This window comes from Pollicipes pollicipes, unplaced genomic scaffold (assembly GCF_011947565.3).
Source record: "Pollicipes pollicipes isolate AB1234 unplaced genomic scaffold, Ppol_2.1 Scaffold_3087;HRSCAF=3621_pilon_pilon_pilon, whole genome shotgun sequence".
NCBI classification, from domain to species: domain Eukaryota; kingdom Metazoa; phylum Arthropoda; class Thecostraca; order Pollicipedomorpha; family Pollicipedidae; genus Pollicipes; species Pollicipes pollicipes.
This window is the reverse complement of record NW_023596225.1, coordinates 38,808,260-38,835,587: the sequence shown is the minus strand read 5'-3', so window position 1 is coordinate 38,835,587 and position 27,328 is coordinate 38,808,260. Positions and strand designations below refer to the sequence as shown.

The 27,328-nt window shown below is 56.9% G+C and overlaps 2 protein-coding genes across 2 annotated transcripts in view; one reads left to right on the top strand and one right to left on the bottom strand.

Annotated features, from left to right (window-relative positions):
• Nucleotides 1–9,232, top strand: part of LOC119090121 (GATOR complex protein Iml1-like) — a 36,285-nt gene extending 27,053 nt beyond the window's left edge. The window contains 12 exon segments of the mRNA XM_037212915.1: nt 317–465; nt 1,425–1,483; nt 1,550–1,648; nt 2,192–2,257; nt 2,357–2,392; nt 3,458–3,622; nt 4,148–4,244; nt 4,865–5,017; nt 5,735–5,895; nt 6,272–6,437; nt 6,870–7,054; nt 9,152–9,232. Of these exon segments, the coding sequence (XP_037068810.1) occupies nt 317–465; nt 1,425–1,483; nt 1,550–1,648; nt 2,192–2,257; nt 2,357–2,392; nt 3,458–3,622; nt 4,148–4,244; nt 4,865–5,017; nt 5,735–5,895; nt 6,272–6,437; nt 6,870–7,054; nt 9,152–9,232 (1,417 nt within the window).
• Nucleotides 9,233–12,194: 2,962 nt separating this feature from the next.
• Nucleotides 12,195–25,099, bottom strand: LOC119090120 (TBC1 domain family member 10A). Its single transcript, XM_037212914.1, has 8 exons — nt 24,939–25,099; nt 22,072–22,171; nt 19,999–20,213; nt 18,032–18,287; nt 17,416–17,530; nt 16,868–17,022; nt 14,487–14,616; nt 12,195–12,223 (listed from the first exon to the last, which is right to left on the bottom strand). Exons 1-8 carry the CDS (start codon nt 25,097–25,099, stop codon nt 12,195–12,197), a joined length of 1,161 nt encoding a protein of 386 aa, XP_037068809.1.
• Nucleotides 25,100–27,328: the final 2,229 nt, after the last annotated feature.

The window sequence follows — 27,328 nt, the reverse complement described above, 5'->3', positions numbered from 1 at the left end:
GACGCGGTCAGTCCTGCTTTCATGTCCGGTTGGATATCACGTGTGTACCGCTTTGGTCGGAGCCAAGTTCAGACTGTTATCACGTAAGGCTTGTTCCGGGGCGGGTCAAACAGGCAGTATCGCATGTGCAGCGCGCCTGGTGGCATTCCATGCACGGAGCTCTGCTCACTGGTCACTCCCGGCCGACGCCAGCACTGACATGCCGGCGGCCGCCGCTGCTGCCGCCACAGCGCTTTGTGCGGCGGTGCTGTGTACGGCGGTGCTGTGTGCGGCGGTGCTGTGTGCGGCGGTGCTGTGACCGGGCCCTGGCCGGCAGACACCCGTACCCGGTGCGCCGCGTCTCGTACCGGTACCGGGTCCAGTGTCACCACCACCCGAGCTACGTGGCGTGCGAGGCGGAGCTCAGCACCGACCGGCCCGAGAGCTACAACTGGAACTACCTCGACAACTACGTCTGCACCAAAGGTGGGAGGCCACCTGCCCGCCGATCGGGCGCCTGCGATGTACGTGGTCTTGTCGAGGGGCCGTTCATGGACGTTTTCACGTGGGAGTATGCTTTCAAAAATTCACGATTATCGGAATTGTTGTATTTGAATTCCTACCTCAGTGAGTAGCCAGATAGAATTTAAAGCTTGAAGAAAAATACTGGGAAATTACTTGGTCGTGAACATCCTGTTAACAAAGCAACATTATGTTAAGCGTATTTTCTACCCTGGAGCTTGGAAGGCCTTTCAGTGCGCTGCCACCTGACGCCGGCCGCCGCTGTTCGGCCGGTGCGAGCCGCGCCGCGCGGAGAGGCGGTCGGTGCACAAATTCACTTGCCGCGAGCTTGGCGGGCCGAGAGAGCTGGTCCTCCAGGGACTCGGTTCGTGATGCAGCCTTGTGCTGGGCGTGCATCGTAGTTCTCTGGCTGTTTGCTCTGACTGCGAGCTGCATTTACGTTTTGAAGGACTTGCTTTGGGAGACTACTACATCTTATGCGACGTTTTGGGTGTAACCGTACGGTCACCTGTGTTCTAATGGTTGGAGTGGCGCACTTGGTTTCTGTACAGGGGGTCTGTGTAGAAGGGGCTCTCTGGGTTTCTTATGTATGCAGGTTCGCTCACGGCAGCGGGCTCAGAAATCACCCACTCACCCCAGCATCACTGGCATCAGTCTTTTGGCAGCTGCGTGTCCTCGTGGAGAACACACGCTCCTCCCACTCCCGATCGACGCTCGGCTCGACGAGCGTCTACCTCTTTGCGTCTATCTATCTACCGAGCGTCTATCTACCCCTCTGACCCTTCCACCGACGCCGACCCGTAGTCACCTCTCTCCGCCCTCGCTACCGCTGCCAGCCGGAGCGCGTCCTCACATGGCGTCTTCCTGCGCGTCACGGCCGGCGTGACGCGACACGTGACACGTGCCACGGTCTGCGTCGGCAGGCGGCTCGGACTTCCAGCTGAGCAGCAATCTCAAGTACTGGCGGTGTCGCTTTCTGCTGGTGCCGGGCGTGCCGGCCGCCGCCAGGGACGCCGCCGCCGCCCCCGCCGCCGCGCACGACTCGAAGACGCTCGTCGACAACTTCATCAGGTTCATCAGTGCCGTCACGTTCGCGCTGAACAAGTTCAAGCGGCATCAGCCGACGTCGGCGCGGCAGCAGATCCGGGTGAGTCGGCGGGCTGCGGGACGGGCCGGCAAGCAGGGGACAGCGGCCACGGCGCCGCGCGGGGGCGGGCAGGGTCACGTCTGGGGGACGGGGCTTAGGGAACGGCACTGGGGGCGACTGAGGACCACGGCCGCCTCCAACTGTGGACTTGTTGATGTTCGAGTCTGTGTGCTGTGCGGCGGGCCAGGCCGAGTCTGTGCGCCGTGTGCCGGGCTGGCCCGAGTCTGTGTGCTGTGTGGGGGTCGAGTCTGTGTGCTGTACGGCGGGCCAGGCCTAGTGTGTGCGCTGGGTGCGGGGTCGAGTCTGTGTGCTGTGCGGCGGGCCAGGCCGAGTCTGTGCGTTGTGTGCCAGGCCGGGCTGAGTCTGTGTGCTGTGTGGGGGGTCGAGTCTGTGTGCTGTGCGGCGGGCCAGGCCGAGTCTGTGCGCTGTGTGCCGGGCCGGGCTGAGCCTGTGTGCTGTGCGGCGGGCCAGGCCGAGTCTGTGCGCTGTGTGCCGGGCCGGGCCGCGTGCGTGCGCCGCTGACCTCCTCTCGCCGCCGGCCAGGAGCGCCTCTCCAGCAACCGTGTGGACCAGCGGATCGGGGCCCGCTCCGGCAGCAGGGTGATGAAGGTGCGCCAGGAGGCGGCGGCACGCTCGGTGGCCGGCGCCGCGGCCGCCTCCAACTCGGCCGAGGACGTGTCGGCGACGACGGCGGGCGGCGCCGGCAGCGGCACCCTGCTCAGCTCGGCCGCCACGGCCGCCGAGGTGAGTCGGCCGCGGAGGTGAGCCGGCCGCGGAGCCGGGACCGCCGGCCGCGGAGCCGGGACCGCCGGCCAGCTCGCTGGCAGCGGCACCCTGCTCAGCTCGGCCGCCACGGCCGCCGAGGTGAGTCGGCCGCGGAGCCGGGACCGCCGGCCAGCTCGCCAGCGGCGGCACCAGCGTATAGGACGAACAGTGGACGGATATTGGTTAGTGTGCATTGAAAGCAATACCGAATGCGAGTGATCGCAAGCTTAACTATTGGCGGGGAACGCCAGTGGGAATAAGCATCGAAATGGGAAGTGAAATGGAATTAATGGAAATGGTGTTACGAGATTGCAGTTCTGTCGTTTTTCTAACTCAATATGGCGTCCACATCCATGCTGCACGTATCTTGAAATTACATTCTTTTTCACCTCGATATCTTTCGTATCGGTGGTTGTCCCTTTCGCCATCTTGCTCTTGACATGCTGTCTTCGACATTTTTCCATTCGATCATTTTTGCATTTGATATTGTCGACGGCAACCGTGACTTAGTGTTTGATGCACATTTTAAGTGCACGTCAAGCCAGACGTGCCCGAAGAATGCGGCCAGCAGGGCACGGCGCGCACCAACGACGGCGCGTCTGTGGTGTGCCTTTTCATTGATAATGGCCAGTGAAAAGCAAGTGAACGGTCGCCCGCCCCCGCTATCACTGCTGCCCCGGCAGTTGGTCGGGCCTTGAGCCCGAGGTCAGCCACTGCACCCTAGGTCAGCCACTGCACCCGGGGTCAGCCACTGCACCCGGGGTCAGCCACTGCACCCGAGGTCAGCCACTGCACCCGAGGTCAGCCACTGCACCCATGTGCCATACATCCTCTCACGCTCACCAGGCGGTCGCATTGCGTGCGGTTTGTTACCAGCCTGCCAAAGCAAAATTTCCCGTACAGCTGCCATTCGAACAGTAGCGTATTGTAGTCGATTGTTTGCTGTGTGTTTGTCAAAGCGTGTGCTCGGTTTGTGCTGTCGTCCTGAGGCGTGCCACGTTCGGGAGGTGGCGGTGAGCCCGTGGTCGCGCCTCCGTGCCGCAGGTGGTGGACGTGCTGCGCTCGCCGGAGCTCGGTCTGCCCTTCCTCACGCGCTCCGTGCAGGGCGGCCTGCCCGAGTTCACGTTCGTGGCCGCCGACCTGGTGCAGTGGGTGTACCAGCACGTGGCGGGCGTCACCAGCGAGCAGGACGCCGTGCGGTACTGCCAGGTGTGCGGACGGCCGGCGCTGCCAGCCCCCCCCCCCCCCACCCCCCCCCCCCCCTCAGACCAGCCGCGGGGTGCATCAGGCGACAGGCCTGCTCAGACCCTGCAGCCGCCTGTTGCGTTTTCTGCGATTGCACCAAGTGATTTCTTATTTCCCACCGTCTGATGGAGCTGCGTGGAAATGCGTTTTATTCAGTACAGCAGGCAGACCATACTCGACTCAACGCAGACCATTCCAGTGGCCGAGAGCGTCGTTCGGACCAGTCGGTTCGCAGCTGTCCCAGAGCGATAGCATGTTTGGTTAAAGCCTAAAGACATCGGCTTGTGACGGATGCGAATAGTCATCTTCCGCCGTTGAGTATGTTGTTTGACGCCGGCGTCCGTGCTGTCAAATATTATTCTTCTGCATCTAGCGCGACATTCATTCAACTGCAATTCAATATGGGGTCCGCTCTTTGTCATAGCTGTCATCTTCGCGTACCATATTTTCTCCATTTTGTTTACCACAACGATGTCGTGTGTTCTGCAGTACCTGCGTCAGGAGAACATCATACTGCACGCGTCTCGCGACTTGACCCGGCCGTTCGTGAACGGCTTCTGCCTGTTCTGTGTCGCCGCTCCTGCCGGTACGTGGGTGTCCTGGCAGCCGCTGGAGGCGCTGCCGGCGTGGTGGCCGCCCCCAGCGGGCACGAGACTCTGTCCCCCGAAACCTGGACTGGTACACCTCGTTCTGCGAGCACTTGCTATCATATTGTTTGGATGGTTCCAGCTAGTGACACCTATCTTTTTACCGTACCAGTCTTGCGTCTACAATACACGGTCAACCAGCGGGTTACCAAGGGTCCAATCTTTTATGCGATGAATGATTGTTGCGTGTCATTGTATTTAGCACCGGCTGTGACTAATACTTGGGCGGAACCTTACATTGTCAGACTTACATGGCCATTCACCAAAGGTACCGTCACCGAAACAACCAATATGATCACTGAAGTAGCCAGCCACTAAAGCCCCAGTCACCAAAGTGACCACCAGAGTACTCAGTCTACAAAATTCCGGCCGCAACTCAGCCCTAGCACATCTACCACCACCATCCCTGCCGTCAGCACTACCCCGCCTCCGTGTCCGCTCTGCGCAGCGCCCATAACGGCCTGCGCGGCACTGCGTGGCGCCCATAGCGGCCTGCGCGCCACCCATAGCGGCCTGCGCGCGCACCGCCCTGTGGAACGTCCGTCCCGCGCTCCCGCAGACGGCGTGCAGCTGGCGAGCAGCGCCGCCCACCTGGAGCAGTTCGCCGACGAGTGGCTCGAGGTGGAGACGCAGTTCTGGTGGCCGCGCCCGGTGCTGGCCGGCGCGCGGTTCCTGGCGGCCGCGCTGCCCCGCCAGGACGACCCGTTCGAGTGTGAGTGGCCGCGCGGCCCGCTCCGGGGCAGACGCGCTCGGCGGCGGCGGTCCGCGCGCAGGGTGTCGGCGCGTGGGGCGTAATTGGTGATATTGTTACGCATATTGGCGCAGGTGTTGCTGTGTGCGTTTCTTCGTTTTGCGTGTGTGCGCGCGCGCGCGCGTAGTATGCATGCGTGCTTGTGTGGGCTGGTGTAGAAATGAAAGCAACCAGATCTCATCCTTTGCGCCACTTGCTGTCCTTGTTAATATTGACTACCTTTTAAGGTTTTGTCGCCACAGATGTCACGTACTCAAGAACCCAAGCGTATTTTCGCTCGGTGTATTGTCCCTGACAAGTGAAAATTGTTCCTGTATCGCATATCTGTGCGTCAGCTCCCCCCCCCCCCCCCCCCCCCCCGCTGTTGTACCGTCAGTCTCTCTCCGCTCATTGGTGTCCGTCTATTCGGGCAGGCGGCATGATGACTGTTGTACCCTTAGTCTCTCCTCTCATCGGTGTCCCGTCTGTCTATCCGGGCAGGCGGCAGGATGACTGTTGTACCCTCAGTTTCTCCTCCCATCGGTGTCCGTCTGTCTATGCGGGCAGGCGGCAGAATGACTGTTGTACCCTCAGTCTCTCCCCTCATCGGTGTCCGTCTGTCTATGCGGGCAGGCGGCAGAATGACTGTTGTACCCTCAGTCTCTCCCCTCATCGGTGTCCGTCTCTCTGTCCGGGCAGGCGTCAAGATGCGGCGCGGTGCGCTGGACCTGGACGTGTCCGCCAAGTCGGACCGCTCCGAGTGGGGCGAGATCGCCTACGAGAGCTCGTTCAAGCCGGACCGCGCCTACCAGTTCTGCATCAACTGGCTGGTGGGCACCGGCAGCCTGATCTCCGACCTGGTGAGGGCCGCGCTGGTCGGGTCAGGTCGGCTCCGACGGGGGCTCGTGTCACCGGACACTGGCTCTGCACAGCCGCCGGGCACGCACCCAGGCGTCTCCGGCCGAACGGGCAGCCGTCTGAATTGGACTGGCGGTGTAAAGTAACTACAGGACCGTGACGTTTGTCTGTGAGATGCTTTAAATGATGATTGGAATAGGTAACCCCGGGGCAGGATTGGTCACGTTTGCATGGCCAGGCCAGTGGTCGAACCTCGCCGCATTTCAACGGTGAGCGAGAACGGGGCAGCCCGGCCTGCCGCTGAACCGACGCTGACGCTGAAGCCGAAGCCGGCGCCGGCCGGTCTGACGCGCCCGTCCGCCGCCACCTCTACCGCAGGTGGTGAGCTGGCAGCGACGGGCGCAGAACTCGGGCATGCGTCTGTTCCCGGTGCCCGTGGTCATGTGCCCGGGCAGCACGCGCGACATCGACCCGCTGCGCATCCCCGTGCACGTGCCGATCCAGCTGGACGCCCTGCGCCAGGGCGGACGGCCGCTCTTCCACGGTGGGTGCCGGCCGGCCGCGCCGACTGACGAGGCGGGAGGAGGCGGAGGGGGCGGCGACGGCCGGCCCGGTCGGGAGCCCGCGGCCGGGCGGGGCTACGCGGCGTCTGGACTGGCCGGGGCTGGCCGTGGAGATCCGACCCTTGCGCACCGCGTGACCGCCGCGTCGCCGGTGTTTGTCTGTATTCATGCGTTATTCACCTTCTTGAGTCACCAACGTCTAACCAGACATGCCTAACCGCTTAGCCTGTCATGTGAGGAGCCTGCGAGACACGCGTCCAGCTGGTGTCGAACCATCAACGTCTAACCAGACATGCCTAACGGTTTAGCCTGTCTTGTGAGGAGCCTGGAGGGCACTCGTCCAGCTGGTGTCGAGCTACGGACGTGTCTCAGCCAGTGACTGAGCGGTCTCTCACGGCGCGCCGCTCCCGCAGGCTTCCCCCCGTCGACGTGGCGGCAGCGGCTTCTGCTGCTGCAGTCGGCCATCCTGGAGCGGTTCGAGTTCGTGCGCCTGCGCGACGCCGCGCCCGGCCCGCCGTACCAGTACATCCACGCCAGCGGACACTGCTTCGCGCAGATCCCGGAGCCGGTCCAGACGGACGACGGCGACCCGGTCCAGGTGAGGGACGGCTGCTGGTCCAGATCAGGGACAGCTGCGAGTGGGCGACCCGGTCCAGGTTAGGGGCGACCACAGGTGGAAGACTTGGTCCAAGCTCAGGGACGGCTGCTGGTGGACGACCCGGTCCAGGTTACGGACGGCTGCTGGTCCAGGTCAGGGACGGGTGTCGGTCCAGGTCAGGGACGGCTGCAGGTGAACGATCCGGTTCAAGACCGGGGAAAGTCTTGATAGGTGGCCCTGTCCAAGTCGGTGTGTGGGTCGGAATGACCGGCCCAGTCCAGGTCGGCGGAAGGAGGAAGGCGGCTGACCTGATGTTGACCGGAGGAGAGGATTTAAGATCAATGAGCTGGTCCAGGTGGGCGCCCAGTTCCAGGTCGGGAGCTGGGTCAGGGCGAGCGACCCAGACCAGTTGAGCGGGGGTATCATGATGATGCGACTCGGTCCTGGTCAGAGCCGGAGGAGAGGCCTGGTCACGTGACGATGGGATGCAAGCCAGCTCAAAGTTTGAAGTGTACGCGACGAGGCATACCTCGTGTCTGTTTCTGGTGCTGTTTGTCTCCCCGTCTCTCAAGCCCGGTCAGTCGGCCGAGCGCAGGACACGTGACCGCTCGGGCCACAGACACGTGGGCTCGCGGCCCGAACACCGAGCTCGATCCCTTGGCTCGTGGGAGGCGGAGACGGTGCCATGAAGGGGTCAGGCCAGCACCGGCGGCCGTGTTGCGATATTGCATGACTCGTTGGGGTATGTCGGCCAAGGTGACACGTTATACTGGAATGGCTGCATTCTGGTGGTGGGATGAGGGCCTTTACAAGAACGCATGGTTCGCGAGGATGGTAATCTCAAAGCCAGGCTTGCAAAACATTGGGTTAAGTAAGCACGGTTTCCCGTTTTGTTTTGATTGATCATTGCAAACACAAAATATCGCTACAATTTGATGCATTTGATGACAATTTGATGCCTACAACACCCTTTGATGCGTAAGGGTTGGCATATAATTCACAATCACCCATCAATCAGGACCAAAGATCTATCAAGTGTGTGAACGGGTTCATTGCAGCCGACCAGCCAGCAACACTTCAGCCAACCAGAAATATTGTCACGCTGTACCGGTATGAGTGCCGCGCCGTAAGCACCTTTCTAAAACACATTTTTGTCTGGGCGCCCTGGCTTGCCTTTACGCGACGTCGTCCTGGCAGCTTCCTCTGAGAGGAGAAGTTCATTTGTGACCCGTGTTATGGCCATCGCCTTAACCCGCGTAGTCGTCACCCTTTACCGGCCAGTATCGACGCTCGCCGGCCACCAACTGTGACCTGCTGTGACCGTCCGGTCCAGCAAGTGCCTGCCGGACGTGGCCTTCCATTTCACACCCGTCCGGCGCGCCGGTTGGGTGTTATCGTCTGGGATGCCAAGTTATCGCAGGGGCTGGAAATTCCCTGCCGGTCTCGGCTCTAGAAAACAACTTGAAATAGCTGCTATGCGCATGTTACGAGCCATGGTAAAAGTTTCACCCGAACACAGTGCATGTGTGCGTTGAATGGCATCATCGGACATCGCGATGAAGTACCCCATGTTTTCAGTACGAGAGGCTGTACCGTGCCGTGCCGTGTCGTGTCGTGCCGTGCCGCGCCGCGCCGTGTCGTGCCGTGCCGTGCCGTGCCGTGCCGTGCCGTGCCGTGCCGTGCCGTGCCGTGCCGTGTCGTGCCGTGTCGTGACATGCCGTGCCGTGCCGTGTCATGTCATGCCGTGCCGTGTCGTGTCGTGTCGTGCCGTGCCGTGCCGCGCCGCGCCGCGCCGCGCCGTACCGTGCCGTGCCGTGCCGTGCCGTGCCGTGCCGTGTCGTGACATGCTGTGCCGTGTCGTGTCATGCCATGCCGTGCCGTGCCGTGCCGTGCCGTGCCGCGCCGCGCCGCGCCGCGCCGCGCCGTGTGGGGCCAGTGTGTGTCGCCCCGGCCGGCCTTGATCTGACTGCCCGGTCGGCCCGGCAGGCGGAGCTGCAGTGGTACACCAACTGCCTGCTGTCGCGCCGCTGGCGGGTCGCCGCCGACGACTCGGGCGACCGGCTGCTGGCCGAGCTCACCGCCTTCTGCCGCGACCAGGACGGCCGGCTGCAACTGTTCTGGCGGCAGGCGCAGGCGCAGGCGCAGCTGCAAGAGGCGACGCCCCTGCACGAGCCCTGAGCGCCGCTGAGGCTGTCGAGGGCGGCCGGAGAGCGGTGCGCTCAGAGACGCTCTGGGAACGCGAGTCAGCGCAGCGGCGGGATGGGACCGACTGCGGCCGTTTCTGGCGTCTGGCGCCAGACGGCGAACGTGGTTGTATGTGAAGCGTTACTCTGTGGCTGGCGCTGAGCCACCAGGCGAGCGTGCGCGTCGCTGGCCGGATGTTACGGCCTGGACGCGCTGTGCGCTTTGCTAGTCATTTGTCGCGTATTCTGGGCAGAAGGCTCGCCGCACGTCACGTGACCGTCACGTGACGGACGGGATTCGGGGCGAAACCTGTTGGTATGCACTGCTCGCGTGCTGCCTCGTTGGGTCATCATCCGACTCATACCCAACGCATGGGTGCAATATACATGAATGCTGTAAGGACGCAGTGTGTGAATGCTCATTTCTGCTGTCCGGTGTGCGGACTAGTTGCTGTGGGAGACGCCCTGTCGCGTGCAGCGCTAGAGGCGTCGCTGCAGACGGCCTTTGGCCTGTCCCTCGCGGTCCGGGCGAGCTTGCGGTGGGGTTCGCTGGCCCGCCCGGCTGCGGCCAGTAGCGAGGGAGACGCGCTGGAGTCGGCTACCTCTGAGGCTGCATGCTCAGCTAAACGAGGCTGTACGTAACAGTCAAGCTAAAAACTTTGTTTCCGATCGGTTTCAGTTCATTAGGGTGCTGGCAGCCGCGGGCATGTTTCGAACTGCCTCCGCTGTATGACTGGTCGAGTGGAGGTAACTAGTGTACCAAGTAAAGTGGCTGTTGGGCTGGAATTACTGTACAAGGACTGGATTTCGAAACAGCGTGCGAAACCCCGCTGCAGAAGTCATTCCAGCGCACATCTCGATTTTATCTTTCAAAAAGTGCGATATTGAGATATGCAACTTTTTGGATAAGAGCCCTTTTGACCAGAAATAATCGTTTCAGGGCTATGAAATGAAGGAAAATGGTTAACGGTGGGGTAGATTTGCATGCGCCTGGGGGGCCAACCGCCGAGCTTTAACCTGCGCATGCGCAGGCGCCTGGTGCCACAGCATTGCCAGTCACGGCTTTGCTTAATTTTTTATGTCATCTTCAGATGTTTCCCGCACTCTGGGGACGTCACACTCACAGTCGCTGCGTCGCGGGGAGGGGGGGGCAGCACGAGGCAGCGCTATATGTGGCGATACCTACACTCGCAAATGGAGAGGCAGGGCCCATAGATGGAGCTTTGTGGGACTCTGAGGAAGCTGCCCCTCCCACTCTGTCTATTTCGAGCCCTTCGGATGTAAACAGAAAGGTAAAATCGCCCACAACAAGAGAAAAAATGTTTGTGCAAAATCTATTCAACAAGAGCTTATACTCAAATGAGCATGACCACGGCTGCGTCTTCCCTGCGCCGGCGGATAGAAGTGCCAGTTACGCGTGCCTCCTCTTGCGCCCACGCGAGCGCCCTGGCCAGGCGTTAGTCACCCTTCCACCCCATTCCCTGCCACTCGTCGACACCACGTTCCCCGACTTTCATGCCGAGCATGGGGCACGCCTAAGATCAGCATTGCCGAACTGGCGTCTGAGCTCCATGATACTTCCGACTTTACTTGTGATACCGATACTAGATACTTCCGGCTACGGCACGCCACGGCCGAGAGGCGCGGGGCACGAGACGCGCCTGTGCGCAGCGTTGTCTTGCGGAATCTCACTGTTCTCGCCCAGATTTCCTGAGGCCCATGACCACCATCGAGAGCACACTCATGGCCACCCGTCAGTGATTACGCGTGGGAAAGTGGCTTCCAGTCGCCAGAGCGGATGCTTAGGTTTGCAGCATTTTGCCGAAGCGCCATCATTTTGAGAGGATCCACGGGTAGGGACACAGCGACCAGCCAATCGGCTCAACGGACGCTGCAGCGGGTGCATGGACGGGCTGAATGTGGAGATTACCCGGAGCACGACGAGAATGCTGTCAGTACCGGCCACCGTCAGTTCCACCGGCACTCACAGCATGCCGGTGGTCGACTTGTGCGGTGAAAAGGCTCACGAGATTCCGTTTGTGAGGTTGGTCAGTGCCGCGAGAGAGAAAATTACAGGCTGACGTCCACGGCGAGGTGCATTGCCGGCTCAAATTAGTCACAGTGTTGTATATAACACCGGGCGGCATGTCGGCCCCAGGGCAGCGTCATGTCAGCCCCAGCGCCGCGTCATGTCAGCTCCAGGGCCGCGTCATGTCAGCCCCAGGGCCGCGTCATGTCAGCCCCAGGGCAGCGTCATGTCAGACCCAGGGCAGCGTCATGTCAGCCCCAGGGCAGCGTCATGTCAGCCCCAGGGCCGCGTCATGTCAGCTCCAGGGCCGCGTCATGTCAGCTCCAGGGCCGCGTTATGTCAGACCCAGGGTCACGTCATGTCAGACCCAGGGCCGCGTCATGTCAGCCCCAGGGCAGCGTCATGTCAGACCCAGGGCCGCGTCATGTCAGCTCCAGGGCCGCGTCATGTCAACCCCAGGGTCACGTCATGTCAGACCCAGGGCCGCGTCATGTCAGACCCAGGGCCGCGTCATGTCAGCCCCAGGGTCACGTCATGTCAGACCCAGGGCAGCGTCATGTTAGCCCCAGGGCAGCGTCATGTCAGCCCCAGGGCCGCGTCATGTCAGCTCCAGGGCCGCGTCATGTCAACCCCAGGGTCACGTCATGTCAGACCCAGGGCCGCGTCATGTCAGCTCCAGGGCCGCGTCATGTCAGCCCCAGGGTCACGTCATGTCAGACCCAGGGCCGCGTCATGTCAGCTCCAGGGCCGCGTCATGTCAGCCCCAGGGTCACGTCATGTCAGACCCAGGGCCACGTCATGTTAGCCCCAGGGCTGCGTCATGTCAGCCCCAGGGTCACGTCATGTCAGACCCAGGGCCGCATCATGTCAGCCCCAGGGTCACGTCATGTTAGCCCCAGGACCGCGTCACGTCAAACCCAGGACCGCATCATGTCATGACCGAGACCCAGCCGTCGTCTGGAATGGGGACGGAGGCTGCAGGTCATAGCCTGATCAGCAGTACAAACGGCAGCGGCGCCGTTTCGCTCAGTCCGTAGTATCAGGTGTGCAATTTCGGTATAAGTAAGGCCTTTAACACTTGAATTTTCGGAATCGTGATTTACTCCATAGTTTTCATACCGAGTTGTCATTTGGATACGATATGCCAAAAAAATGCCGGTTAAGCAACGCATTAGAGCAATCATTGGCTACATTGCCAACCATGACGTTTAAGCCGTGCTTACCTATGCCCACTCGCAATCATAATCGCGAGTTGAAACGTCGAGCGGTGTCAAAATAACTAATGTTTGCTCTATAACGTCGCTTAAACAGCGCCTCCGAACATGCTGAATGCCGACAGCCCAGCATAGGAACTTTGTAACTTATAATGCCGTCATGCCGTTGAGAAGTTTTTTGGTTCAGGAAGCCTGTACAACATCCATGCATTCGGCTTCCCGTTTGCTAGCTAGCTGGCGGCCGCTGCCCCCCCCCCCCCCCCCTCTTTCGCCTGCACCTCAAGCGCCGGTCATTTTCGTTTGAGCTCTTTGTGTTTCGGGTCGACACACGCCGGCACGAGTTCAATGTGCGTTCGCACGCATTGACAGACAAGATTTGAATGAGTCGCGTTCGTGAAGTCGTGCTTCGCTCAGTGCTTCATGTAGCGTATTCACGCCTTTTCTACGTGTGCTCGGCTGACTTTGTCGCTGTCAGGAGAGTACGTGCAGTTGTGTATGAAAAAGTAGCGGTCAGGAGTAACTGGCAGTGGAATTATTAATTGTCATGTATTTGTGTGTTAAAACAACTGGCAATAACCAATCAGTGGTAATGAGCAGCGCACACCGTTAATGAGTTTGGTGGCTGCGAAGTACGATTCTTGAAGTTTGTGAACCGCTGACCGGAGCATGCGCAACACGTGCCGCCCGCCACTGAGCGCCACATGTGCGCGGTCCCACCCACAGGCCAGCACACGCCACGCGCAACCCTCTGTAAAGCTCGCAGAGCAACGAATAAATGTCTTAACCAATCAAACGTCAACCGATTAGTACATATGGCACGAGGGGGTAGTCGGCCGGGCGGCCGGCACGGGCCCAGCGGGCGGTGGCACGCGGCGCGGCCCGGCCTCAGCTGCCCGATACACGGCGCCGGCGAGTCTCACCGGCGCCCCACGTGACTGCGACAGCCAGACAGCACACGTTCTACTGGCGGCCGCCGACGGACGCGGACAGCGCCGCGCGCGCCGGCCTCAACACGCGCGTCAGGCCACGGCAACGAGCACTCAGCGCCGCACCGTCGCAGGCCGCGAGCCTGCTGTCGGACGCGTCTCCTCTGGCACGGCCTCCCTCACAGAACGTGGGGTCGCACGGCACCATCTGTTCAGTTCAGTTCTATACGCCTAACAAGCACAAAATCAACTCCATAAACAATTCAGTACACGCCGGGCGGCTCGTGCATAAAGTAAAAGCTCACATGCGTAAAAAGCACTGCGCGTGAGCTGCTGGGAATGGAGTGGAATGAGTGCAAAGCGACGCAAGCGCATGCTATCATAAGTAGCGGATAGGCCGCCGGCGCCACGTCAAGCACGGCTAAAACAATTATGACTGCTCGCCGCGGGGGAAGACTAATCTAGAGCCGGTGCGGCCGGGGCGCGCGCGCTGGCGGGAGTGAGCTGCGGCGGCGTCGACGGTCGGCCGTGTCGGCTGAGGTAGTGACCGCCGCCGCGGATGGCACGGAGCGCAGCACGCCCCGGACCGGCTGGCCGGACCGGACCGGACCGAACCGGACCAGGTCAGACCAGACCAGACTAGACCGGCCCAGACCAGACCAGAATCCGCTGTGTCGCGCCGACGGGTGGCGGACGCGCGGCCTCGACTGCGCGGCCGCGCCAAACCGGCCACCAGCGAGACGTCAAACCGGGACCGCCCGGTGTCCACGACACCACGCGCACACGACACTGAAGAACACCTCGGCCAGACGCCCCGGTCGCCGGCCGGCGGGCGTCCCAGCAGCTGCGCACAGCGACGGCGGGTCACGCGAGGCCGGCCGCCGAACCGCTCAGCCGGCGCGGGAGTCTGAGCCGCGCGGCGCCGCAGTGTTCCGGCCGCCGCCTCACTGGCCTCAGTGTCGGCGCCTGCCCGGCGGGGCGGCCCGGCCCGCCGGCCGGTCGGCTCCCTGAGTGGGACCGCGGCGCCGCCGCCGGCCGGGCGGCCCGCTCAGCCGGCCCCGCGCCGCTCCGGTCAGCTGGTCGCCGCCGCCCGCTGCTTGGCCTCCTGCTCCTGCTGCCGCTGCCGCTGGCGCTCCGCCTTCTGGCGCTTCTTCACCTGCTTGTGGTGCTCCCGGGTCATCGAGTCCTCGTCCAGGTCTAGCTTGATCATCTGTGAAATGGGGCGGGGTGAGGGAGGCACAGTGGGCAGCTTGATCCATATTTCAACCGGCTCTAATTAGGCTCTGCCAGTTTCCGGTTTTATAAGTTGGACCAGTTTTTACCGGTTTAAACACGCACCAGCTGGCAGAACGTCAGAATCATAACGTCCCCTATTAACAACTATATGACATTGAAGTTATATGTATGTATATATGCAGTATCTTTCCATTAATACAGGTGTAAGCTTTCGTTTCGGCGGTTTGGAATATTTTAAGTCATGCACTATATTGGCGCGTTTTACTCTCTCTGCTTTTGCTGTCAGGTTGTTTTTATGACGATTAAACTGACTTTCCGCTTTTGTAAATAACGGCAAGTTATTACCACAAGTTATTATATACAAGTTATACCATCGACTTCTGTTGTCTGTCGGTTTAACGTTTGCCCCGATGGCGCTTGAAAACATTTTTCACCGACCTTGCATGACAGGAACATCTGGCTTTCATAAAATAGCTGATGCATGGTCTCATATTGCGTCCCACTAGTCATGTAACAGGTACGGGCGCAGAACGACCATCGCAGTCTGCGCACCCTGAACACCCACTCATCATCATAATGGCTTTCCATCACGCGGTTTCGGGTTTGGCCGGCGTCAGCCGGACCTGATCTCTTGGTCAGCTAGGCTGCTGATCAAGAGATCAGGAACCAGTATTTGCCTGCGCCGTCGAGATTCCTGGCGTGTGCAGGGCCGATCAGAGCAACGACATTACTGGACGTGGATTAATACAGACGCATACGAGGAAGCGCGTTATGTGCAGTATTCATGTATGCATTCGAGCGGCCTGCGTGTGACATATTTTATTCGTATGACAATGTTGCATAGCATAAGTAAGTGGATATCAATCCTCGGTAAGAGTGCATGATCTAGCTACGGGCGAGGAAGGCCTTGAGACCCTGGTTTTTCGAGATTGTGAGCTGAGAGTTACGTTGCAAACATCAGATCTGACCATGCACGGAAAATGACGACCCGTCAGTTCGTGACCATGAGCACAGCTTCCAAACGTTGAGGTCACTTAATATATAACGCCAATCCGTATGGTATAATGAAGGCCCATTATTTTCGGTGTATAACTCCCGACTCACTGTGATTTTGATCACGCAAGTTCGTGTGTTGGCTGTGGGTGTTTTTTTTTCTCAGTGCGCAGCTTATGAAGGCCCACCGCCGAAAGCTATCCTTAATGCCAAAGTTTAGCTATTACAACACTGCGGTTTTCAAGTACGCTGCTACAAGTACTTTGGACAAATCACAGGCCCGCGTTCCGTGGCATATCTTTGCAAGGTTTCTGATTTAACCCTCCCATACTACCACAATGGTTGGTGGGAACTGCTATTCATTATCACAGCCATTTATGACTTGTTTGTTTGTAACTTGTTTCGCTTGTGAACATAACTTGCTTATGACTGCGTTTTGACAAGTTAATACGACTTCCGCAAAATACAGTGGTATTCCCAGATATTGGACTAAGCATGCCTAGTCCGTCATGAGGCTACAACAAATGGATCGCCTGCCTACTGGCACAATCTTCATTTGGTTTGGTTTTGCTTGGATAATATAAATACAAATGTATCTCATGCCCCATTTTAACATATCTGACACCATGCGGTTTTATGTCATCCGTCACTCTTCATACATTTACACGTTTGGGATCGCGGTAATAATAACGATACCCAACATACGATTACTGTTATTGTTATACGGCTACATGAACTTCATTGGCTTACAACATGATCTCCTGGGCTTAAGTTTCAGCCAGTTCCCGTCATTTTTTGCCACCAGTTGTTTTTGCTAGCCGGTTTTCGCCGGTAACAACGGCTTAAACGGGCTGAAGCCAGCAGAAACACTGCTGGCATCAACTGTTTAGTCCATAGCTGTCCACCCAGGTTCGATATGCAACGAATAGGGACGCACAGACGACCAGCCGAGTGCCCACAACAGCTCAAGATGGACCAATGTGATTCAAGCACACACACACGCAGGCTTAAACATTTCAGCACGATTCGATGTACTGCGCTTTCTTTTCATTTCGCGAAAAGAAGCGCAAAGGCTCTCAAACAAAACACAATGATAGGTGGATACTCTGCCTCGCCAAAAACGCGAGACAAAAAAAAAAGTTTTCCGGCCTTCATCTGCCTAAGAGCAGCGTCAGGCGAGCCAGGGGCTGCAGGGAGGTGGAGGAGGGGGGGGGGGGGGGGGGGGGAGTTACCTGGTGCACGAGCGCCGTCTCGTGCATGATCTCCGGCGGCAGCGAGCGCAGACACTCGACCGTCTCGTACATGCTGGGGCACTGCTTCATGATGCCGCGGCGGCCGAGCGCGTACCGGATCAGCACCAGACCCACGCGGAACAGCACCTTCACGCCTGCGGAGGTCACGGCCGGTGACGGCGGCACGTCACGGCCGTGACGTCACGGCGGTCTCAGCGCCGCGGTCCGACGCGCGGCGGGACGCGAGCCACAGCACATACCGTCGCACGGACTTCGGAGGTTGACGCTACGATCCGACACCAGGCGATGTAAATGTCTGAAGTCGAGGTGAGCAACCAACAGCACGCAGAGACGCACTAGGGTGTCGAGCTGCGTTTGCTTAAATAACGCCTCAGATCGAGTCTTGGCAAAACGACAGGAGCAAATTTTCTCAGAATTTTTTTCTTGCCATTTAAATATTTCAAATCTCGTTAAACATCTTCTGCAAAACTCTAAAAAGAAAAACAGCGGCGATGACAGAGCAGTGGAGGAGCGGCCGGGTCGCTGACCTTCACAGAAGAACATGTCCCACACGCGCAGCACGGACGCCCAGGGCAGCGTGCGACTGAAGATGCACATGAACCACTCGACCATGTACAGCGCCGGGTCCACCTTCTGCTTCTTCTGCGGACGGGGAGGCGGACGATTACGTCCGAGACGAGCGAGACGACACGACATACAGCGGCTGGCCACCAGCTGAGGTGGGCCGCCCAGCGACGGTGGAACAACATATACCGCCGCCGGTGGGCTCCAAAAACGCTACTGGCATGTGTTGGCCGAGACTTAATACGCCTATTCCAAGAGATGCACGCTCACGGCGTAGATACAGGCTTCGATCGATACATAGATTTTGTTGACATTTGGGCGTGCGGTGCTCCCGGCAGGACCAAAGACCAGGCTGACGGAGCCGCCTGGATGCCCAGCGGCCCCGCTTGGAGACCCAGCGGCCCCGCCTGGAGGTCTGGAGACCCATCGGCCCCGCCTGGAGGCCCCGGCAGCCCCGCCTGGAGACTTGGCGGCCCCGCCTGGAGGCTTGGAGGCCCGGCGGCCCCGCCTGACGGCCTAGCGGCCCCGCCTGGAGGCCTGGAGGCCCGGCGCCCCCGCCAGCGCCGGCGGCCCACTCACCAGGTGTCGGTAGACGTTGGGCGACACGCGCTTCACCAGGCCCTGCAGGATGTCGCCGTCCAGCTGCACCCGCTCCATGCCCGGCCCGTAGTACATGGGCAGGTACTCCTTGCAGATGGAGACCAGGCACCAGAAGGCCTGCTCGGTCGGCATGTGCATGAGCAGCACGGCGGCCAGCGGCGCCTGCGCCTGGCTGTAGCCGTCCGCCGGGTTGTAGCAGGCGTAGGCGCGCAGCACCTTCATCAGCTCCTCCTGGCTGCGGGCACAGTCGGGGGTCACCGCTCCGGCCAGGCAACCGTGCCTCACCGACACGTAGGGATCACAAGACGGGAGAAATCACCACCTCCTGGTAGGGTAATCATGTGGGGGGGGGGGGGGTCAGTCATGCGAGCAGCCAGGGTCTGTATCCACTGTCTTTTATGTTTTTGTCGGCGCATTTACGGGCGGTATTCCTGAAAGTGAACAGAATACGCTGGGCCAAATACATTACGAACCCGTTTCATCGAAGTCAGTCTGCCAATCACCACGCATAGAACGTGCCTGCTCGCGTGAAAGCCAATGGCGGATCACATTGTGGTCATTACGTTTAAGGAGGGTTCTTGATCTTTGCAGAGAAATATGCAGTTCGATGTCACCATTGAACAACAATTTAAAGCGACTTGTGATACACTTCCTTGAAGCAAAGCAGCCGTAACCACAAAATTTGCCGACGCATCACCCAGATAAGGACGGCCTGACACTGCCTGATTCACCAAGCTGTACTTCTCGTGAATAAAACTGGACACTGTGTGCTTTCGGTGGCACAATTCGTGTTGGATGAAAATACGCATTATATATATATATATATATATATATATATATATATATATATATATATATATATACCACGAGTTTACACCACGAAGGGAAAATTGACATCACAGTCCTTATTTTTTAGTAGCGTTATCTTTGCGGTTCAATATGCTTTTCATACTAATACCGAGCAACGTTACAAAATTCAGAAAACATGAGCTAAAACGTTAACACATGTATACAGTGACGTAACGTCACCCAAGCTATGCCCAAGTCGTGGCAAGTCTTGAAAACCGTTCCAAGCACGCCATCGTCGTGGATAGATATTGTAAGTAAAGGTCATGTAAGGTGAAGATACCGAAAATTACAGAAAAACAAATCAAGAGCATGATAAACGCATGGTTTCAGGTGACTCCACATTTCATGCGAGGTCAATGAGGTCACGGAGGTAAATCCCTTGCACGCAAATGGTGCTTGCTTTACCTGAACATCGACCACCCTCACTCTGCCCACACTCGACAAGCTACGCGCCAACGACAAAAAGGCCAATTTGACCTTGTTTGATCTAGCCTGATAGCTGACCGTGCAAGATAGCACAGCGTAACGACAGCAAAGCGTATGACAAAGACCCAGCATGGCTAAGTCCACGTCCCGTTGTAAAATGTTGCACCAACATATGCGGGGTGCTATTGGTTGCACGTTTCACGCCGACCTGGATGCGTAGGTCTGTCATTTTCTTGGAATTTGGCGTTCCATTCACACGAAACTGAACATGAAAATCGGATCAAACAGATGCAGCAACGCCGTTTAGAATGTCACATTACCTAGCCGCTCTGTTCTGGCAACAAATCTGGATCAATCTGGAATAGGATTATGCCTTGGATAGGATAACGCAGGAACAAGAAGGTGGTTTCGAAGCGGCCGCCAGCGTGATCACTTGGGGTTTAATTCGGAGCACTCTTCTCGAGTGATTGAATGATCTTTTCCCGCAATCTGTCTAGTTCTGAATGATCTTTTTCCGCAATCTGTCGAGTTCCGTGTGGGTGCTATCGGGGCGACGTCCCCCGGGCGTCTTCTGGATGATGTGTCTTCTGGGGGGGGGGGGGGGGGGGGGGGACGAACGGGCTAAACAGGCACGCCATCAACAAACTGACTCAACAGAGTGGGCGGCTTACCCCTGTCCGCCCTTGCGCATGAACATCTCATGCATGGGGAACTGGCGGTGGAGGTCGCGGCTGATCTCGTCCAGCACGTGGCTGTCGATGGGCATCTCCAGGAGGCGCTCGTAGGCGCCCACGTTGCGCTGCATCATGTAGTGGCCGCCGCAGAGGTGCTGCCAGGCGCGCGCCCGCAGCGAGGTCGGGATGCCCTTCCGGCACCGGCTGCGGACCTGCGCAGCGAGGGAGAGAGCGGCTCCGGTCAGCGGGCCGCCGCACTGCCGGCCAGCGACACACGCCGGCTGCGGACCTGCGCAGCGAGGGAGGGAGAGAGCGGCTCCGGTCAGCGGGCCGCCGTACTGCCGGCCAGCAGCACACGCGGGCCACGGCCGTGGACACGCGGGCAATGGACACGCGGGCCGCGGCCGTGGACACGCGGGCCGCGGCCGTGGACACGTGGGCCGCGCCGTGCACACGCGGGCCGCTGACAATGGACACGCGGCCGCGAGCTGTGGACACGCGGGCCGCGGCCGTGGACACGCGGGCCGCGGCCGTGCACACGCGGGCCGCGGCCGTGGACACGCGGCCGCGAGCTGTGGACACGCGGGCCGCGGCTCGTGGGACACGCGGCCGCGAGCTGTGGACACGCGGGCCGCGGCCGTGGACACGCGGGCCGCGGCCGTGGACACGCGGCCGCGAGCTGTGGACACGCGGGCCGCGAGCTGTGGACACGCGGGTCGCGGCCGTGGACACGCGGGTCGCGGCCGTGGACACGCGGGCTGCGGACCGTGGAACCGGCAATGACACACCCTCCATTACCAATTAGAGGGACAAAACATGCCTCCATAGCAGCGTTCAATGATTATTATCATGACCCCTCCAAATCGTAACAGCAGTACCCATCGGTGCAGAAACAATTAATTTTGTGACGCTACTTCTCTGAAAGCATGCCTCAAAAAGTGCCCAGTGTAAGCCTGGTCTGCCCTTCCGCGAGTACAAAGCTTGCATGCCTTATCTTCGACCTCCTCCGTTCGAGTCGTTCGAGAACGGCCGCTGTCCTTCTTCCGTGCCGACGGTCCAAATGCCTCGATCTGTTTTCATTACCGCGTGTATCGCTCGACTTTTACAGCGAACCGCCTCTGCCATCCGTTTTCCTTAAATGACGCTTCATTGGCATACAGAAGCTTCGGCGTCAATGGGATGGCTCTGCGGACTATACTGCTGCTAAGCGCGTGGCTCACAGCCTTCAACGAGCTCTCCGTAACTCACTGACCTCACTAGGAACTCACATAGGAAGGAGCACGATAACGTCACCTTCGCCAAGCCCTCATTTGGGCAGCGTCCTGCAGATGTCACACTGAGCCTCCCGTAAAACGGTCCTCACAACCTGTCGCACGTGTTGCAAGCGACGAGGCTCTCGCTCTACCACCTCGGATGATCAGACCGTATGCAGGACGGCGCACTACGCCGAGAAAAGTGCGTTTTAATGAACACTTCAAGGTATGCGTTTTAAAGGGTTGCGCGGCGAGATCTGTGCGCTGCCCACGGGCTACGCAGATATTTGATTGACGCTGGACGATTGAAAGCTGTCTTCTTTGGCCCCTTGGAAATACGTCGCGTTGAGATTTGATAACAACGATGTGTGTTGTGCTGTTGAGCCAAAGGTAGACAGCTAAGCTTTACACCTCGGCGGTCCTTGCTAGACAACAGGATTGATACGTTAACGCGACGGGACGCTCGCGGGATACAAACGCACGTGACCAAGGCTGGATGTGATTCGCTAAAGATGGCTATCGAAAGTCAGCTGCGCTTTGAAAAGCAACACATCCCCGACAGCAAGCACGCCCGCACGCAGCGTGCTCAAGTTCTGAGCACGGACGAAGGACTCTGAGGACTAGCAGTGATGAGCGACTTAAAACAGAAGACAAACACTGATGTTGGCGACTGACTCTGAAAACAAACACTGTTGTTGACACTGGGGCTGTCAGCTCTGGAGAGGATGACGACCAGTTGCGTCATGCATGACTTCGTGCCATATTCCACACTGTCGGTTACGTGTTTTGATAACAGCGCTTGGAAAAAGTCCCGCACCTTTTTGAAGTCGTGCGTCATAAAGTAGTCCCAGTGCTGCAGCATTTCCAGCCACTTGCGCTCCCGCTGTCGGAGCATCTTCACGGGCAGCTTTTCCTCGCTGAAACGGTGCATCGAGACATCAGCCACCCTCCGTTTGGCCTTTTGCCCACATTTCCCTCCCTCCCACGACGCCAGCAACACAGAAAGATCATAATGGGAGTTCACAGACAAAGTGAAGCACAAAGTTGCATTTCCGAAGTTGTCCTGGAAAATTTACACCACCGAGGCAGTGCAACACATTCCTGCTATACGAGAATACCCACAGAACTGATTCATCCGATGGCCATCCCAGCGATATCAGTTGGCGTCGGTGATTCATGAGCTTCCTGAAAGCTGGAGACCTTAGGCCACGCGGTGAACCGCGGGACCGAACTTCCTTCCTCAGCGTCGGGCTAATGAGTCAATGCAAAGCGGCGTGGCAATCCACAGCATCACTGTTTTAGACATGTGTCATCCAGCGTCGCGCCGCGGCGGGCTTAAGTCCACGATGGACACTGGATGCATCCGAACACATCATAGTTATGAACGGCCCTCACTATACGTAAACGAAATATGCTTGACGTCTCGCAAGAATCTCATTTCTTCACGTCCGTGGTCTCTCTTTGTGGGATCCGCCACCACGCAGTCATCACAGAAGCTATTCTGCACTTTCAAGCATACACATAGAGCTTATTATGATATGGTATAGCAGTGCACAGCAATCTAAACCCTTTCTAAATGGATTCAGGTTGTCATCAGAAAACCTGAAATCACTCCACTGCTGTAAAACACTAAATCAAGTAAATTTATGAAATGCATTACCGTGTCGCCATTGAGCAGCGAAACCTAACGATAAATTTTAACCTCGTCTACATTGAAAACTTGTCAAATAGCAAAACAATTTGGGTCCCTTATGAACCACAGGACTCCTCACGAACCAAGACAACTGGCAAACATATGCTCTAAAAAGCACAGAAACTAAAGCGTGAAATGTACGAAAATGTTGCAATATTGGAAATAAAATCTAACACCAGATACCCTCACACATTAATGCGCCAAATTGTTCGCTTTTATGTCAACAAGTGCATATAGATCACAAATTCTGCTAACAGCGAACAGCACAGCATGGCGGATTTCCAGGTCTTTGCATTTGCTGCTTCGCGGCTGGGCGGCAGCTGCCATTGCCGGGCACTCCACTTCCGCAACGCTCCGGTGCCGGATGGAGCACCCTCGGTATAGGCAGTGGCGAATTCTGATAACCTTCGCGTAAGGATATGTGCAGCGGTGGTGCCAGTTGCAACTGCCAGACACCCCACTTCCGCAACGCTCCGGTGCCGGATGGAGCACCCCGGTATAGGCAGTGGCGAATTCTGATAACCTTCGCGTAAGGAATATGTGCAGCGGTGGTGCCAGTTTGCAACTGCCAGACACCCCACTTCCGCAATGCTCCGGTGCCGATGGAAATGCCTCGGTATATGCGGCATGTGTCCTGATGACCCTCGCGCTACCGCTGGTCCTTTGCACCATTATTGGGTACTCGGACACGTCATTCTGGGGTCTTGGGTCTTTTGCTGATATTTTTGACGACGTAACTATTCAGTTCATTTTTCATGGAATTGGCAGAAGGTTCTGATTTCAACCCACAATTTGACAGCCTCGAAGAATCGGAACTCCTGCTTGTCGCCATGTTTGCGCTGCCTTCTGTCGTGAGCCTATGGGCGGAACAGCGGCGACCACAGCTCCGCCAGGCAGTACCTGCCCACCATTACGGCCACACCTCCAAATTTTTGTCTACACGACAGAACTATTGTGGCGTTACGACAAAACTTCCACGAAACAAACAGACGTCCCAACAGTAAACGGAGCCAGCCGAATTCTAAGAGCGTTAACTGGAAAATATTTCCGCGTTGTATCAATGTACCAGATTCAAGACGTCTGCGATGCTTTTGATTCCGAGACTGCGCTTCCATAAACTTGACTGTATGCACCTACAATTTCTGGCATGATACGCAGACCAATTAACTTGCGCCCTGCTCCAATATAGGACTCATGAACGACCTTTCAGAAGATTGCCCATCCTGACGAAAGAAACAGACGAAGATCAGTGATTGTCTGACAATGCCGTAGATAAGTGCTCGCACATTTACCTAGATATACCATGGATTCCAAATTTTGCACTTCATTTTTTCTTCAACAGGCGGAAAATACTGATTCAACCAGGAGGTATTGAACCTCAACAAATTCCGAACACGTAAGGTATCACCACTTTTATGCTTCGTTTTCTGCTGTTAAGCTTTGGTCCCTAACATTCCGATTGTGACCGCAACATCCAGTGATTCTTATCTCCCATGGGATCCGTATTTCGGCAAAAGCTTGGCAGCATTACTACCAACAAGCAAACAATGTAGCTCAAAACCATCGGCAGCACATGGTCCACTTGATTATCATAGCATGCCAATGGCGTCATTTTTCATAGGACGCAGGTAGTCGTCTGGACAGCAGAGCACCCAAAAACTAGCCCATGGTTTAGGCAACAGGAGTCTTGAAGACACTTTCACTTGGATCATTGCAGTCTTTGACAGGCAATCAGCTGTGCAATACTGCGACCACTCGCGAGTGAGCCTTACTGCAACTGAAATCCTTCGACCTCGAGCACCACACCCCTATAAAAAGGGAACACCCTCAATATATAATTCTGTACCTCTGTACAAGACACAGCACCGCCATTTCACCCCATTTAATTTATTGAACGCTATGTGGTCAATTACCCCTCAGTGTGCTTCCCTCCCATCAACATCAGTATCGCTGCCATCCGAACCAACACCGTCACCGCGATCACAACTCACTCATAGTGGAAGTCGTCGCCGTCGACGTGCATAAAGCCGTATTTATCGGGGATGGTGGAGACGTTGGAGACGGCCGCGTTGGTGACCTGCTCGGAGCTCGAGCTGGTCTCGTTGTCTGACACGTCCATGGACGTGCTGGACGGCTGCTGCTCCGCCGACATGGTGATAAGCCGACCCAGAGACCGGGGCACTGCTGACCGCGGCGGCGGCGGCGGCGGCGCCCGGGACACCTGCAGATGGGCACAGCATGGGTCAAAAAGTGCAGGCAGGTAGGGTGACCTGACATGCATCCATCTGTAAGCATGGACAAAAACTAGAGAAGAAAATGTTTGTGAGCTTTGAAAGGCACCGCATGATCTTTGATAACAGTAGCTTTAGCCTTTGACTACCTTTGTGATTAGATCTCCACATCCAGAACTGTTCACAGAATCACGTTATGCCCACCACTAGAAGGGAAAAGTGCATGAAACACCCCAGAAGGCAATCATCATCATAAGTGAAATAAAACAGGTTTTCCACTGCAGCCTGAAAAACAGCCTATGAGAGATAAGGCCCCAGCAACCAGCTGTAACAGCATGCCAAATGACAGCCAGGTGGTCCACAGGGCCTTTTCCAGCCATCATAGCCATCTGTTATCACTATCATGGATTGAAAGCTCATCAGGCAGCTGGATATGCTGCTGCAAGAGATCATCTCTGGGTTTGCAAACTCCACACTGCCTTTGAAGAAGTGTTGCCTTTTACAAGTAACATCTGCATACCCACCCTGTACCTATACAGTAACACCTACACCCATCCTGTACTCATACAGCAATACCCATACCCACCTGCCATATGCTGTGTGCAGGTTTTGACCCTCTGCTTATTGATCCATTATTGATATTGTACTCTTTGGTTCTTTGTTCTACCATTTGGGATATTCAAGCAGTTTTAGAGTTGGTTGGCTCAAATTCAATCCCATGTATGTTGCATCTCAGATAATTTGATCTGTCACATTCAAATAATACTTCCAGAGTCAACAGCTGATTTCAGTAGGTGTCAATACATCTTAGCATTCTAGTCATTTGTTTAGTTGAGGGAAGTCAAGCAGATGGCACTGAGCTTCACATGTGCTGTAATAAGTACAACGTTATTGTCTGTCACAAGTCTGCACCAAATTGTCTGCTTACCTAAGAATGAAAAACACTTGGTTCCTTTATTAACTTAAAAGTTTGGACTTCAGCATGTTTGTAAATTTTAGATATGTGACACTATGCAGAGAAGTTTATATATAATATACACCTTCCTTGATAATATCTGAGAAAAAGGGTATTCATAGTTACTTTTTCTTATAATACTCCCTTTCAAGTCACCACATATAGCAAACTCAGACTAGCAATGTCTGGGCACTCTGGCAGCATGGGTGTGACTACATTCCTGAGATCTGAGGGCCAAATTAGGACTGTAGGTGTCAACCTCACATCTGGTGGGGTCAACCTGACCTGAGAACTACATTTTGAAGGGGAAAGCATGCCTAAACATTCATTCTATAGGCAAACATAGAGGGAATGAACAGCCATTACAGCCAACTTTAGAGCATCTGTCCCCTCCAGCCTGTCCATGGTCACATCAATATTTGACAGGGCTGCAAACCCACACAGCTGGGGTTGACTCATCCCAGCTGGCTGCAGCATATTCCCTAGTGAGATTGCCAAATGTATGATGTGGGGGATACAAGAAAAATATAACAGCTGATATTATTTACTTGTAATTAGCTGACATGTGTGGGCTCAAAGCCCTGACAAAATCCCTGTTTACCTACAGTATACTGCAAGCACATTGAACAAAGAGTAATGAAGGAGAGAAAATCTGGACTGAGGCTTACTAGTGAGCGCTCAGGCTGCCCTGAGGGCCCAGCGCCGTTGCTGTCGCAAGCAGACCTCGCCAGACAGACACAGGGAACCTCACCTCAGAATTTAAAGGTGAATCCGAGGGCTACGCGTCACAAGAATTGATGGACCCTACACTGACGTTCCGGACGATATCCATCAATCGACTTGATTCGCCGTACCCGTCCTTCAGCTTATGGCGTGAAACATCCACACCCACGACGCACAACCCCTCACGCCCCGCGCCGTACACGTCCCACTCACAGCCCCAACAAGTGCTCTGCTACCGTAATCTATGGTGTCAACAGCGCAATAAGATGCCTCTGTTGCGCCATGTAAGCCGACAACTACTGTTACATTTTTTCACGCCCACGAATGTCGGGATGTCTAGATCACAGTAATTTCGACGGTATATTTCGAGAATATTTCACTGATTTTGGCGAGGCTCGACAAGTCGTTTTTAAGGTTTCATCCGGTGGGCAATTTACGTTGTAATTCATAACTTCTAGGCACTAGTGCGCGC